The 15,782-nt window shown below is 41.4% G+C and overlaps 1 protein-coding gene across 2 annotated transcripts in view; it reads right to left on the minus strand.

The window, feature by feature from the left end:
* Window positions 1-15,782, minus strand: part of THBS4 (thrombospondin 4) — a 58,765-nt gene that overhangs the window by 21,230 nt on the left and 21,753 nt on the right. Inside the window, exons 4-10 of one of the 2 annotated variants that reach the window (XM_043975244.1) lie at window positions 13,483-13,591; window positions 10,913-10,995; window positions 10,349-10,400; window positions 8,497-8,681; window positions 6,284-6,421; window positions 5,032-5,100; window positions 1,774-1,926 (exon numbers count right to left, since the gene is read on the minus strand). In XM_043975244.1, the coding sequence (XP_043831179.1) occupies window positions 1,774-1,926; window positions 5,032-5,100; window positions 6,284-6,421; window positions 8,497-8,681; window positions 10,349-10,400; window positions 10,913-10,995; window positions 13,483-13,591 (789 nt within the window). Of the gene's footprint in view, window positions 1-1,773; window positions 1,927-5,031; window positions 5,101-6,283; window positions 6,422-8,496; window positions 8,682-10,348; window positions 10,401-10,912; window positions 10,999-13,482; window positions 13,592-15,782 lie in introns of both variants that reach the window. The other variant, XM_043975243.1, reaches the window with a different exon arrangement.

Below are 15,782 nucleotides of genomic sequence, written 5' to 3' on the forward strand. Positions count from 1 at the left end.
GTGTATACATACACACATAGAGAAAGAGATTTGGCTATATGGCTAAATAGATATAGACAGATAAGAAAGATAGATAGATAGATAAAATCATGGATGAACAAAAAGACTCGTCCATTGATACTGGGAGTCATTCAGAATTCCAGAAGACTCTCAGTGAATGTGTGCATATATGCATGTGCATGTGTGTGTGGAGTCATCCTAGATTAGGAGCTGAAGCTGGAGTCAGCCTGAGGAAAGGTGGAGGGGACAAGAATTTATTGAACACCTACTGCGTGCCAGGCACTGTGCTAAGCACTTGACAAACATCTTATTTGATTCTCACAGCAATCTAGGGAGATAGGTACAATTGTTATCCCCATTTTTCAGTTAAGGAAACTGAGGTAGACAGTGGTTTAAGCAACTTGCCCAGGGTCATACAGCTAGTGTCTGAGGCAGAATTTAAACTCCTGGCTCCAGGTAAATGCTTCTTGGTTGTCCTGAAAGACTTTATGTATTGGTATGCCTCCTCTGAGAAGAAGCCAATAAAAAAAAGGACTGACTTGCCCCTCAAGTGAATCAGGTCACACTCCCAGACCATCCCAGATCTCTTTAACCTCCTTCTGCAGCCATAGCCAATCAGTTATTAAGTCCTTGAATTCTTTTTTTTCTTTTTTTGGTGAGGCAATTGGGGTTAAGTGACTTGCCTAGGGTCACACAGCTAGTAATTGTTAAGTGTCTGAGGCTCAGTTCCTCCTGACTCCAGGGCCGGTGCTCTGTCCACTGCACCACCTAGCTGCCCCTCAGTTACCAAGTCTTTATTGACTCTGCTACTATAACATCTTTGGCATCTTTCTCCCAACCTCCACTCATTCAGGACGGCTTTAGCTCAGGTCCTCAGCACCTCTCACCTGGATGCTTGCCACAGCCTGTTAGGTAGCCTTCTACCTCTAGTCTCCTGCCCTGCCCATCCATCCCCCATACCTGCGAATGAATATTTCCAAAGCACAGTTCTGACGATACCACTCACCTGCTTGAGAAACTCCAATAGTTTCCCTATTGCCTCTGTGAAAAAACAAACTTCTCTGTTTGGTCTTTAAAGTCCCTCACAGTCTCATTCTGGGCTGATTCCATCTCCCATTTCTTTGTCTTTGTATCTGCTTTGTCTCCTGTGCATGGAAAGCAGTCCCTCCTTACCTCTGCTCTTAGGATCAAGGTTCAGCTTAGATGCTTCCTGCTGGGGGACCTTCCCTGACCCCACTCCCACCCCAACCCCCAGCCCAGCTGCTGATGCCTTCTGGCAAAATTACCTTGCATTTACCTTTTATATTCTTATAGGTCTTCCCCATTAAAATGTAAGCTCTTTGGGGTCAGGGGTTGTTACACTGTTGACTTTGTATTCATAATGCCTAGCACATGGAAGGGCCTTAAAAATGCATGTTGATGGGTTGGCTGCATGTTTGATTGTCTAATAGCAGGGTCTTAGGCAGATCCTCTCACATCTAAGAGGAGTAGAAGGCCTGAGGTTTGAGGACAGCTGAGGAACATTTTTGTTTTTACTGATTTAGTCACCCGTTTCCATCATTTATTATCTCAGCTGCTATTTTTGTCAACCGGCCTCCCCAAACGGGGTAGTTTCTTAAAGACTGGGTTTGAAGAACTATCATTTATTTTTCATAGCGATTGTAGTTCCCATTTCACACGCTTTGATTAATGTTTTCTTCTTGAGTGCCTGCACTCAGAGGGAGCTGGGTAAAGGAACAATCTTAGAAGCTGAAAAGCAAAGTGATAACTCACCACACAGGTCACATCTCCTTGCCTCTCCTCAATACACTGGGCATTCACACTGCACGGATTCAGTTCTGGGTTTCTGCAGTTTCGGTCTGTTTTGCATCCCCTGATCTGATCTCCAGTGAACCCAGATTTACACGGGCCACACTGATAAGATCCCTGTAAAGAAACCAACAGAATGATCAATCAATCAGCCAACAAGCATTTTGCGCCTGGGATATGTAGATAATAAATGAAACATTCCCGCCCTTCAAGGAGCCTATATTGGCCAGGATTTCACCCTGGATCCATCCATGCATCCCTCCCTTCCTTCCTTCCTTCCTTCCTTCCTTCCTTCCTTCCTTCCTTCCTTCCTTCCTTCCTTCCTTCCTTCCTTCCTTCCTTCCTTCCTTCCTTCCTTCCTTCCTTCCTTCCTTCCTTCCTTCCTTCCTTCCTTCCTTCCTTCCTTCCTTCCTCTTTCTTTCTTCACTTCTTTCCTTCTTCCTTCATTTCTTTCTTTTTTTTTGGCGGGGCAATAGCGGTTAAGTGACTTGCCCAGGGTCACACAGCTAGTAAGTGTCAAGTGTCTGAGGCCAGATTTGAACTCAGGTACTCCTGAATCCAAGGTCGGTGCTTTATCCACTGCACCACCTAGCTGCCCCCTCCTTCATTTATTTCTACATTTCTTTCTTTCTCTTCCTTCCTTTCCTTCTTTCCTTCCTTCCTTTCCTTCTTTCTTTGTTTCTCTTTCTTTGTTTCTTTGTTTCTCTCTTTCTCTTTCTTTCTTTCTTTCTTTCTTTCTTTCTTTCTTTCTTTCTTTCTTTCTTTCTTTCTTTCTTTCTTTCTTTCTTTCTTTCTTTCTTTCTTTCTTCCTTCCTTCCTTCCTTCCTTCCTTCCTTCCTTCCTTCCTTCCTTCCTTCCTTCCTTCCTTCCTTTCTTTCTTTCTTTCTTTCTTTCTTTCTTTCTTTCTTTCTTTCTTTCTTTCTTTCTTTCTTTCTTTCTTTCTTTCTTTCTTTCTTTCTTTCTTTCTTTCCTTCCTCCCCTCACCTCTTCCTTCCTTTCTTTTTTTTGAAGCAATCATGATTAAGTGACTTGCCCAGCTGTTCCTAGATCCTTAGTTTCTAAGATGAAAAAAAAAATTCCCTGGACAAGGGGTGTTATCACCATTATTAGTATTGTTTTGTATGTTTTATAATAATAATGGCTATCATTTATATAAATTGAAAAGTTGCTTTAGGGGCTGCTAGGTGGCTCAGTGGATAGAGCATCAGTCCTGGAGTCAGAAGGACCTGAGTTCAAATTTGACCTCAGACACTTGACACCTGCTAGCTGTGTGACCCTGGACAAATCATTTAACTCCAATTGCTTTAAATATATTCTCGTTTGATTTTCATAACAGGGGGATCAAGTCAATTGCATTTGCATTGAGATGAAGCTCCAGCCTTGCTGTTCCACACAGCCTCACCAGACCAGCAGTCTGTCTCCTAAGAGACTATCTGTGAAAATACCATCCAGGTGCAAGGTGCTAGAGGTCGGGAAGATTGCCATGGGAGATGGGAGGGAGAGGAACAATAGGGAACTATCTGCAGCTGCTAGTGTGGCTTTGTTCTCCATCTACCTTCCTTTCTAGCCTATACTGGGTAAGGCATAAGGAGAAGAAACACTCATGTGGTCTCTGTGGAAAGAACACTCCATGTGTAATTCGTTCTCAACTCTGCCCTTTATCTCCTGTGTGACTCTGAGCAAGTCACTTGCCTCTCCTGGTCTCAGTTTTTAGAACTGAGAAAGAGCAGGCCTGAATGGTTAGTAGGGGCTGAGAATTCCAGTGGAGTTAGAAGGCTTCCCTCCAAGGACATGATAAAAAAGTAGGTATTCCTTTGTCTAATAGACATCAGTCCAGACATTGGAAGAAACATCTGCTGCTCTGAGGAGGGACCCTGTGAGTTGGTCTGTGGTTTTAGTTAAAATGAAATAAGAAGAGCTGAATGGAATAAAGCACCTTAAGATTCACAAAATGCTTTCTCCGGTCCTCTAAACTCATCTTCACAATAGCTCTATGAGATGAGAATTATCCCCATCATACCATGCAAATGGGGGACCTGAGACTCAGAGAGTGACTTACCCATGGGCACCTGGCTAGTAAATGTCTGAGGCAGTATTTGAACCCAGTTTTCTGGTGACTCCAAGTCCAGTGGTCCTTCCACTATACCATACCACCTCCTGCCTCCCTGACAGTGCAGTGAATGAGTGATGAGGGCAGGCTGGGAAAGATGACTCTTAGTTCACAGTCATTTTATTTCATCTCCTTATAAACAATATGTCAGGGTGGAGGTAGGTCCCATAGGATATTATGCTCCCATTAGCTCTCCATTCTTGCCAACTGTTTCCCATTTATTTTTATTGCTTTTCCACAAAACCGTGTATCCTTAGGCTGATTTCACATGCAAGGAAGCTGGGGAAGTGAGAGGTTGACTAGCTGGCCTGGGGACCACATGGCAGTCAGATGATGGCTCCTCCATCCCTAGCCTGCTGTCTGGCTTGCTGACCTTACTCCCATTCATTTCTCCCTTAGAAACAGCTGACAGGAATTTTCAGAAATGTGCTGGTAAGGACTGAAATGATTAAAGCACAGCAGCTAGATGCATTTCAGAGAGTACCCCGGCATGCCAAGACATTCTCTGTAGCATGCAGGGATTCTGAAGAGTCTCCCAGAGGAGTCAGAGGTACAGCTGTGGGGACACACCGTCCTCTGGGTCCCCTCAAAAGCACTGTGCTCTGAGCATTCTGGAACTGCCATATAAACAGGAAATGCCTTTTAAATAGAACCATCTTTAAAGAATAAGTATCTTAAAGATAATGCCCTCATATGTTTGTATTTAAAAGCACGTTGATGAAAGTCAACTGGAAGCAAAAAAAAAAAGAAGGCGGCTTGTTAATTCTTTGTATAAATTTGTGTCCTTATTTGGTCTATCATTTATATGATTACATCCATGTGCTATGTTTGAGTTTTGTCGTTACAGCCTATACACACATACATGCACACAATCACTTTGGCAAATCACTGTGCTTTAAAAAATTATGGAATAAAACAAGCATTTCCATAACATAGTATAATAAAAAGATGATTGTATATGAAACTGCAAATCTATTATGTACAACTTGCTATTCTTTTTAAATATATAATAAAGTTATCATGTAAATTTCTTTTTTCCCTTTTTTTTAATTCCTTCATCCCCCCCCCAAAAAAATTATTGTGCTTTAAAAACAGCTGCAGAAAATACTTACCACAGTGTTAATACAAATAGAATTGGGGACACAGGCTCCATTTCTACATTCATCAATATCAGAGCAGATCTAGTGCAGTAACAGAAAAGAGAGCTCTTAGTTGAAAAAGAAAACACACAAACCACTCTTAGTTGTCTTGATGTCTTTGTGTGATGTGAAGTAATCCAGCATTAGGGATGAGAGGGTCACCCGAGAGGTTATCTGGGTCACCCCCTATCTTTCAGCAGGACTAAACTCATATCTCCAGTGGTTTTAAATAGCCAGAGAAGACTCCCTAACCTCCCTTGGTAATTTAGTCCCCTGCCCGGAAACCTTTCTAAGCAAAATGTTTTTTCTGATGGCTAGACTCAGATATTCCCTACAGCAATTTAAGTTCATTTCATTTTGTTCCATCCTCAGTGGAGGCAAAGATAAGCTTCTCCCCATCACTCACTCATCCATCTGATGATTGTAATTCAGCCTTATTACCTTCTGTCTCTCTCTGCTCCCTCTCCCAGTACTCCCTTCTCTTCTCTGGTCTAGCAAACAACCCCTACTGGAAATGAGGGATGGGATAACTGAGAAATAATGATGCCTCCTGCTCTGCTTCATACCTAATGATTTCCCCAAGGTACTAAAAGCCTATCTGAAGAAGATCAACCATCTAAAAATGCTGAAAACATCCCTCCCAAAGTTTCACAGTCAGTTTAATAATGACCTAGGTATTCTAGTACATTGGGAAACAAGTGGAGAATGTCATCGAATGCTCCAGTATTTTACTGCAGTTTGTGGCTTGTAAATGCTATCGGAGAGGATGTGGCTATTCTTTTACTTCTTTGACATCCTCCCTTGCTGTAGTAAACAGTACATAAATACAAGTTTATCTCCCTTTTAAAGTTCTTCTATTGCTTATATTCTTTTACCCTTTGATGCCCAAGGGATGGATCTGAATATAAAAATGTTCTACTGGTGTAAACCCATTGAGCCTTGAGTCATTCTTCAAACTCAGCACCAGGTTGCCGTCACTAAACAGCTGTTCCCTTCCTCCCTCCCTTCTTCCCTCCTAGAAATTCATGAATCAGAGGAGTGAAAAAAATAATACAGATGTGGCCTGATGTGTATCATTTATCTTCAACATGTGATTATCACCCAAGCAGGCCAAATGAATAGTTTCTGAGAAAGACACAAAAGAAACTACTTCATTCCATTTTTAGTAAGTTAGAAGGGGAGGAATACAATAGAATAGAAGTCCATTCTTGGAGTCATAGCTCACCTGTTTATGTGTCTTAGCAAAAGTGATCCCTACCCCCTGCACCATTGGTCCTGTGAAGCCAACTGGGCAGGAATCACATCTGAAACCTGGAGTCAAATTCACACAGCGTACTCCACGGAAGCAGGGGTGGTAGGTGCACTAGCAAAAAAGAAAAGATTCAAAATATTTAGATAAATAGGTTGCTCTCATTGAAATCTGGTATTCTTCCCAAATGAACAAGCACATCCTAGTTAACTTTATTTCTACTCTAATACCGAGGCGCCATGCCTTGCATAGAGGAATATATACTTGTTGAAGGGAGGAAGGAAGGAAAGAAGAAAGGAAAGAAATAAGGAAAGAAGGAAGGAAGGGAGGGAGGAAGAAGGGGGAAGGAAAGAATAAAGGAAGGAAAGAAGGAAGAAAGGGAGGAAAGAAGGAAGAAAGAAATAAGGAAGGAAGGAAGGGAGGGAGGGAGGAAGGAAGGGGGAAGGAAAGAATAAAGGAAGGAAAGAAGGAAAGAAAGAAATAAGGAAGGAAGGAAGGGAAGGAGGGAGGAAGGAAGGGGTAAGGAAAGAATAAAGGAAGGAAAGAAGGAAGAAAAGGAGGAAAGAAGGAAAGAAGGCATACTGGGAAAGGACAGAGAGTAGTTAATTTGTGATTAATTCAACAAATCTTTGTTAAGCACCATCAGACCATCATTAAAGACCATAAGGTCTTCTGCTGGGTGCTGGGGGATTAAAGAAGATGTTGTTCCTGCCTTCAAGGAGCTACTCGTCTGGTAGGTAAGAAAAGGAAATAATTGTAAAAGGAAATAGGTGCAGAAGAGAAATGTGAACAAGGTTCTATAGAAGTCTGTAGGACAGAGAAGTCATTTCAGCTGGAAGAGACGTCAGGAAAGACCTCACTGAAAGGATATTTGCTCTGGCCCTTGAAAGATGGGAGGGTGGGGGGTGTTAGATTGGTGGGGGGATGTCCTAGACTTGGGGGTCTAATAATAACAACTCCCATTTATACAATGCTTTTTTTTTTTTTGGGGCAGGGCAATGAGGGTTAAGTGACTTGCCCAGGGTCACACAGCTAGTAAATGTCAAGTGTCTGAGGCCAGATTTGAACTCAGGTCCTCCCGAATCCAGGGCTGGTGCTTTATCCACTGCACCACCTAGCTGCCCCTACAATGCTTTTAAAATATAATAAACATTTTTATTTATAGTTTGGGGTTCCAATTTTTCTCCCTTCTCCTCTCCCTCCCCTCTCCCAGAGTCAGCAAACAGTCAGATATGGGTTATATATGTATGATTGTATAGAATGCTTTATGGTTGAGAAAGTACTATCCTCATAACAACTCTATGGAGTGGGGTGGACAAGAAATAGCTGAAATTCACTGTCCTTGAGCTGAGGAATGTGTAGTGTCTGGGGGCGGTCCAGGTGACTGGGCCAAGTGCTTGTTCTCAAACTCACCACAAGGTGAGAAAACCAGCCCAATCCCTCTGCCTTTAAAGGTACAAAGACAGAATGGAGACGAAAACTTGCAAGGTCAGGTCTGGTCCTGCCATCTAGTTAAAGTGTCTTATGCTATAGTGAATCAATGGGCACATGAGGCTAGGGGGTCTAGAAGGGTTAGTCTGCCACTTTTTATTGCAGCTTCAATTAATGTAAAAAGCACAAGCAATCCTTGCCCTTTCAAAAGGGTAAAATTCCAGCTCAAAGATTAGAGAAAAAAATCCACTTTCAGCAGTTCTATAAAAATGTGTGTAGATGTTTATGAAAATGAAGGATTATTAGATTCTATCTTAAGATCTTAATTTTTTGGAGGTGGGAGGTTAGGAGAGGCAAAATATTTTTTATTTTAGACTTTCTATTACTCAGTCCAGGGAGGCACCGGGGCTTTATCCATTGCACCACCTAGCTGCCCCCTTTAATCTTCCCTTTATTCTACTACCCAGTGCCCCTAATAGTTTGTAGACATTCCTCCATCTCTGGGGATGAAGGTGCCTTTCATATGGCATAGTGAAGGGCCTAATTAACCACTTCCTGTGTCAATAGACCTTTTACCATAAACTTGTCATTATCAGGGGCTGTTTATGGTAAAAGAAGTTTTTGCCAAAGTACCTGGAAATAGTAGGCACTTAATGAATGCTTATTGACTTGACTTGAATTTATGAGGATGTGTGAGAGGGATAATAAGATGACAATAAATGAATTGCTTTTCTATCCTCTATCAGTCTATTCTTTACCTCATCAATATCAGAGCAGGTAATCCCATTTCCTGTATATCCTTCTGGGCAGGGACCACACTGAAATCCATCTCTGGTGTCAGTACATCTGACTCCTCGGAAACAGGGATTGGAGTCACACCGTCGGACCAGGGCTGCTGGAGTCGGAAGGGTGTTTGGAGTTGGAGACTGGAAGCTGAGGGGGCCTGAAAAAAAAAGTAAAAAAAACATCCAGAGCTGTTCCCTGTCCCAACCAATCAACATTTGGTGATGCTACCATATTTGTCAATGTTGGAAAATCAGTTTCTAAAGAATCCACATTGTGGCTGACCCAAGGGGCAGTAGAGCAATGCATAATGGGTATAAGTAATTTGCAACATATTTCCAGTGATGACTTTGGTAAAAGAAATGACATAAGGAATTGAAATTTGGGACTGGTCTTGTGATTTCATTGGTGTAGGGCATTGGAGTCAAACTCAGATATGTAGGGGGCCTCTAAGCCACTTAGAAGGATCCCTGTGTGCCACATATTGACTCAGAAAACCACATATTAACATTATCTATTTTTCTTGTATTTTGGTTTATTTCATTCAATCTTTCCCAATTACATTTTCATCTGGGTTGGCTGCACTCAGGAGTGTTGTGTGTGGCAATGCTTCCCCCTCACTCTCCCCCGACCTCCTCCCCACAATGTATTTCACACCTCTGGTGTAGGGGACTCTGAGAAGAATGTTTCTACTGATGCAAATTAAGACTCTGTACCTTATTTTTGGTGTCAGACTATCTGCAAAAGAACTTTGGGATGTCACAGATCCTGCAATATGCCTTATGTGGTTGTTTAATGAAATGAAAAGCCAAATTTGGCTTTTCCAGAGGACTTTCTATCTCAAAGTACATTAAAAGGCACCCAGTCTTAGAGAGTTACCTGGGGGTTTAAGTGACTTGCCCAGGATCACACAGCCAGTAAATGTCAAAAGTGAGATCTGAATCCTGACTCTGAGGCCATCTCTGTCCACTCTACAAGGTTACCTTTTTTGTTTAGGGGATATTGTTCAAGAAATGTATGACTGGAAAAGGAGGGGGGCTGGTTATGCAATAAGAGCAAGAATAACCAAGTGTATAACTGGTAAGGCAAAATGACCTAGATGAAAGCTTTTAGCACATCTATAGGAAAAAAATGGAAGAATCACAGAAGTTGCTGTCTGCACTGATGAAGGGAATATCCACATGGCATCACAGATATGTTGAAGAATTCAAGTAAGTTTGGTCCTTTTTTTGTTTGGACCTGTGATTTCATCATCGTAGGGAAGTTCCCTTCATGTGACAGGAATTCTTCTGAAATTTCTGCTGCCTTGGATTGTTGTCTAGGGAACTAAGCAGTTAAGTGACTTACCCAAGTCAAATACCTAGCATGTCTTAGAGGCAGGTTTTGAATTCAGGTCTTCCATGACTCCAAGGCTGGTCCTTTCTCCACTACTCCACACTGTTTGTTGTTGTTGTTTTTTAGTTTTTTAAGGCAATCTGGGTTAAGTGATTTGCCCAGGGTCACATAGCCAGTAAGTGTCTGAAGGCAGGATTTGAACTTAGGTCCTCCTGACTCCAGGTTGGTACTCTATCCACCCATACTGGTTTTCAAGTAAAATCCTTACTCCTCATTCTTTTGGATAATGAAGAATTTAATTCTAATCACAAAAGAGAATTTTCTTCTCGATTAACTCTTCCCCTGGACTATGTGCCAAGCCCTGGAGCTTCAGATCAATAAAGACTCCTCCAAGTCTCCAACAACAAATTCAACAAACATTTTTACTAATTGGCTCCTAGGATGCATCTTATTTATCTCATTCAATTAGCCAGTTATGAGAAAAGCACTTACCACAAGCCTGACACTCAGCGATGGTGTTTCGCAAAAAAGAGGTTTCTTTGACCTTTAGAAATAGGAAGATGATTAAAAAGCATTATGAGACATGCAGTCCAGGGACTGAAGAATCTCAGGGGAGTGGTCATAAAGATTCTGGCATTGGCTAAGCTATTGCCTGCTAGATTTGTCTTCCTGTGTTTGCTGCTTTGCTCCTCAACTTCAAGAACCATTTCAAAGGGTTATGGATTTAGAGATGGAAGAGACCTTAGAGGCCACTGAGTCCAACTCCTTCATTTTGCAGATGAGAAAACTAAGGCACAGAGAGGTTAAGTGATTTTCCCTAGGTCACACAGCCTGCAAGTGTCTGAGGCAGAATTTGAACACAGGTCTTCCTAACTTCCAGTTCAGTGCTTTATCCAACATGCCACTTAGTTGTCATAGCACCCTACAATTACGGAGCTTTAAGCGGGGAATCTTCTAGCCAGTTGGCACTAAGGTACCTCTACCATCTCTGAGCATGACACATTCCCAATGGTATTAGTAAATACCCTTTGTATTTGTCAATGTCCTGTACTATACCTGCTGTCTCAGGAGGTCTTTTACTTCTCCCAGTATTTTGTTGAGTTGTGTCATCTGGCCCAGGACTTGCCAATTTATGTCTCCTGCTGGAATACCAAGAGGAAAAACCAACAAGTCAGATTATGAATGGTCATTTTACATGGTCTCTAGATGCTCATAGGCTTGACATAGATCACAGAGTTCTCCAGAAAAATGGCAAAAGGCCAACGATTAAAACCCACAGGACTTCTGGATTGGGTCTATGCCAATTTTCTGACTTGCTCAAGCAACAGTAATGAAGAGAATGATGATATCAATTACAATAATATAACCAGATGAGAAAAAATGAGTTTGCATAAAATTCATCTAAGTTATGGAAACAAACCAATAATATTCATAATTCTAATTAAATATTTTGGACTAGCACACTCCACTCCGGTCACAGCAAAAATGGAATCACCTACCTTGATCCCACTGGGCTCCTGCACAGAATCCCTAGATATCATCGCAGGGATGGGTCAATCAATCAACAAGCATTTATTATGCACTTACTAGGTGCCAGGCACAATGTATTATGTGAATATAGTGGAATACTATCATGGAATAAGTAATGTGGAAAAACATGTTTACAAATAGCCATGGAAAGATTTGTTTGACAGAGTGATGTGAGCAGAATAAAAACAATTTATAGTATAAATAACATCAATATCATAAAAATGGACAGATTTGAATATCTGTATAAATTGATGAAGAATAAAATGAGTACAACCAGGAGAAAGCTGTAAGAACTCTAATTAATGAAATGACCATCCATAGTACAAGAAAACCAATGATGAAGCATGCTTTGTGCATCCTGGACTGAGGCTGCAGAATGAGACCCATTTTTCAGATATAACCAATTAGTGAATTTATTTTGTATAACTATGCATATTTGCTACAAGGATTTTGATTGTCTTATTTTTTTAATGGGGTAGAGAACGGGAGGGAGAGAACATAGCATTCTGTTAATATTTTTAAAAATCCTATTTAAGGGGCAGCTAGGTGGCTCAGTGGATAGAGCACTGGCCCTGGAGTCAGGAGTACCTGAGTTCAAATCCAGCCTCAGACACTTAACACTTACTAGCTGTGTGACCCTGGGCAAGTCACTTAACCCCAATTGCCTCACTAAAAAAAAAAAATTTTAAATCCTATTTTAAAAATGTTTTTAGAAGGAAGGAAATGAGTATTTATTAAGTGCCTACTATGTGCCAGACTGTGCTAAGTACTAGATAGATATTATCTCATACACAATATATACATAAATATAGATGACCCTGAGAGACTATTATCCTCACTGTACTTAAGGAAACGGTGTTTGAGGCAAACAGATGTTAAGTCACTTGCCCAGAGTCACAAAGCTAGTAAGTGTCTGAGGTCAAACACTTGAATTCAGGTCTTCTTGTCATTGAACCTAGTGTTCTATCCACTATGACACTGAGCTGCCTCCGGTAGCGATTTAAAATATACACAATATAAACATAAAGTGAATAAATACAAAGTAGTTTACTACAAGGTAGTTTGGGATAGTGTCCTATACCAAAGACACAAAGGTGGGAGATGGAGTAATGTGTATGAGGTACAGAGAGAAGGACAGTTGGACTCAATTGAAGAGTGGGAGGGGTAATCATTTTCAATGAGCCTGTAAAGCGAGTTTGGAGCAATAAAGCTAAACAGAGGAGTTTATATTTTGTACCTGAGGAAATAAGAAGCCAGTGGAACTCACTGAGTAGGAGAGTAACACAATCAGAGACATATGATTGAGGTGAGTTAAATATGGAGGATGGTGAGAGACTTGAATTAGGGAGTCCTAATGAGGAAGTTGTTTTTGTTTTTTGTTCATTGTTGTTTTTCCTTCCCTTAGAAGAGGACCATGACATTGGGGGTGATGTCATGATTTGCAGTGAAGTGGATTTAAGTGAGGGAGGGCTGTTCAAAGTCACCAGCCTCACTCTCTCCTCCAGAGCCATCTGGGTCTGTGGCAAAATATACATCAGGACAACCAGAGATGGCCCTAATGCAGTGGGAGACCTTAGCCTTTTTAAGCTAAGGTCTTTCCCAGGTCTCAGCTTGTTTGAGGCAACACCCATTCAGTGATCAGGCTAGGAAAAAATTGAGGCAAAAGATGCCCAAGTTTGCCTTCATAAAAGACTCGACCCAGAAGGGGAAGAGCCTCAGGATTTTTGGTCAGAACAGAAACAATTGCTATTTACACTCACTCTGAGCCACTGAAATCCAAATAATGACCAAGTAAGATTTGGGTGGGGACCAATCAGTGAGAGCCAGAGTGATTTGAGTTTAAAGGCATAGTATTAACCTAGATAGGAGATGATAAGGATTTGAATTTAGCTGCTAGCTTTGTGAGTGTAGAGAAGGGGGCAGATTCAAGAGATGTGGAGGTAGAAATGGCAAGATTGACAACCAGTTGGCTATGTAGTGTTTAGGGAGAATAAAGAGAGTAGCTTGCTTTGTGAAGCTGTGATTGGACTGGATCATCTCTAATGCCTTTTGCAACCTGTGATTAGAGTGAGCATGCAGAGCAGGGAGGAGCATACTTGTGCTTGATGAGGGCACGTGGTCACTCTGCTGCAGGAAACATTCTTGGAGGCTGGCGACCTGGAACAGCGAGCCTCTCACAACCAGCTTTAGTTCTTCCAAGGTATCCTGGCAGAAGAAATGCTCATGTCATTGAATCCTGATGTAATTCAAAGAGAAGCCATACGTGGTTGTGATGTGGTAGCCCAGTAACCACAGGGTGGTTTACACAGGCTATGATTAAAGTCTCATCTAGTGGGCCGGAAAAGTGGTTTAGAGAATATGCCACCATTGCAATAAAGATGGGCACATCAGGGAAAATCCCTGAGGTTTCCCATCCAATGAAAGAGGACGCTTTAAGGATATGGACCTGTGGCCAAAAAACAGTATGGTGTCCCAGTGAGTGAGGGCCCACACCCGGACTTTTTGCAGGGAACTAAGAACTTCCTCCTAGGGAAGGGAATGTAGGATGGTGGAAGGAGCAATGGAGTCAAGGAGGACCCAGATTCATTTACCAGGTGTGTGATCCTGGACGTGTTGCTTAATCACTCTGAGTCTCAAGCTTCCTCACAGGTAAAATGGGAATAATAATAGAATCTACCTATTCAGGCTTTGCTATAGCATCACCTTAATTTCCCACTCTATCTTCCTAACTCCCTTTAGGCAGCTAGCCCTTGTTGCAAAGAATGCCAAAATCACTTTGTCAAACAATAAAGGACCATAGTAACCAGCTATTATTAGAGTAATAGGAACTAATAACTATGTAGGAGGAGCTTTGATTTAGAGGAAGATTGTACAATGCAAACATTTGGAGCCATAGGATCTGGGTTCAAATCTTGACTCTGCCATTTGTTTCCTGTGTGACCTTGATCGTCACCTAAACTCTCTGGGCCTCAGTTTCTCCACCTGAAAAGTGAGAAGGATTGGCCTAGATGACCTCTAAGATCCGTTGGGTATATACATGTTGGGGACTATGTTGTTGTTGTCCAGTTATTTCAGTCACGTCCAGCTCTCATGACCCCGTTTTTGGATTTTCTTGGCAGAGGTACCAGAGTGGTTTGCCATTTCCTTCTCCAGCTCATTTGACATATGAGGAAACTGAGGCAAACAGGGCTAAGTGACCTGCTTGTCTGTCAGATTTGAACCTCAGGCCCAGCACTCTATCCACTGTATCACCTAGCTGCCCTGTTGGTGACTATGGGGAACTGCAAAAGAACAACCTGGGTAATTGCAGAAAATGCCCAAGAACCATTGAGCCAAAGAAACCTGCATACTGGGAATTGCAAGTGACTAAGAATTTGAAGTCAAATTTTGGAGAGAGTTTTTTAACAGGCAGTTTTCTTTCATCTCTCAAAGATTCTCTTTTTTTCTTTTCATTTTGTTTTCCTTGATTTTTCAATGAAGATTTCCTTTTTTAATATTGTGAACTGTATATTTGCAAATGGAGAATTGAGCTCAGTTACTGGCAATGTGGGGGAAGTCAAATGCATTAATTTTCCCTGAGTTTTTTGGGTGGGTTTATGAGCCAAAGAATCATCCAAAGTGCACTTGGGTCTTTTGTGCTTTGAGTGTCTCAAGGGTTACATTAGTTTTATTCTTTTATGTTGCCAACATGTTTAATGGAGGAAAATTATAGAATAATAGAGAAAGATATTATTGTGCTTCTACTAAAAGATAAGGATGCTCTGGTGGTCTGGAGGACTCCTCCTCCAGAATGCAGTTGGGTAAAGAAATCCTGCAGAAATTCAGTTTTCTGGGAAGAACATTCATGAGATTCTCCTTTTCCGATCCTAACTACTGACAAGGAATGTTGACATCTTTAGGCTGGTGGACATTGACCTCAGGTTTCTGCAGTGATATAATTATTGACTTCCAGGTTAAGTGATTTGGCTCATCCTGGGATTTTGAATGAGGGTTAATTTCCTACAGTTCCCATCTTCCTAAGCTTCCTCATTCAGTTGTCTATTCATAGAATCTCTTCATTTGAACTTACTTGGAGTTTTCCCTGAAAACTGTCTTCTGTTGTTCAAGAATATATTTGACCCCAGAGGTAGAGTCATAATTTTTATGCTGCTTCATAGGTTTATCAGACCATAAATTTATGGGAGAGGATCATCTAGTCTTACCATCTCATTTTACAAATAAGCAAACTGAGGCATAAAGAGATTAAATGATTTTTGTTCAAGATAGACAGCTAGAACATATATTAAATGTTTAGCATGTGTCAGGCACTATGCAAAACTGATACAATTATTACACGACACTATATATGGCAGAATTGGAATTTGAAGTTAAGCCTGTGTATCAAAGAATTCCTGAA

This window comes from Dromiciops gliroides, chromosome 1 (assembly GCF_019393635.1).
Source record: "Dromiciops gliroides isolate mDroGli1 chromosome 1, mDroGli1.pri, whole genome shotgun sequence".
NCBI lineage: Eukaryota > Metazoa > Chordata > Mammalia > Microbiotheria > Microbiotheriidae > Dromiciops > Dromiciops gliroides.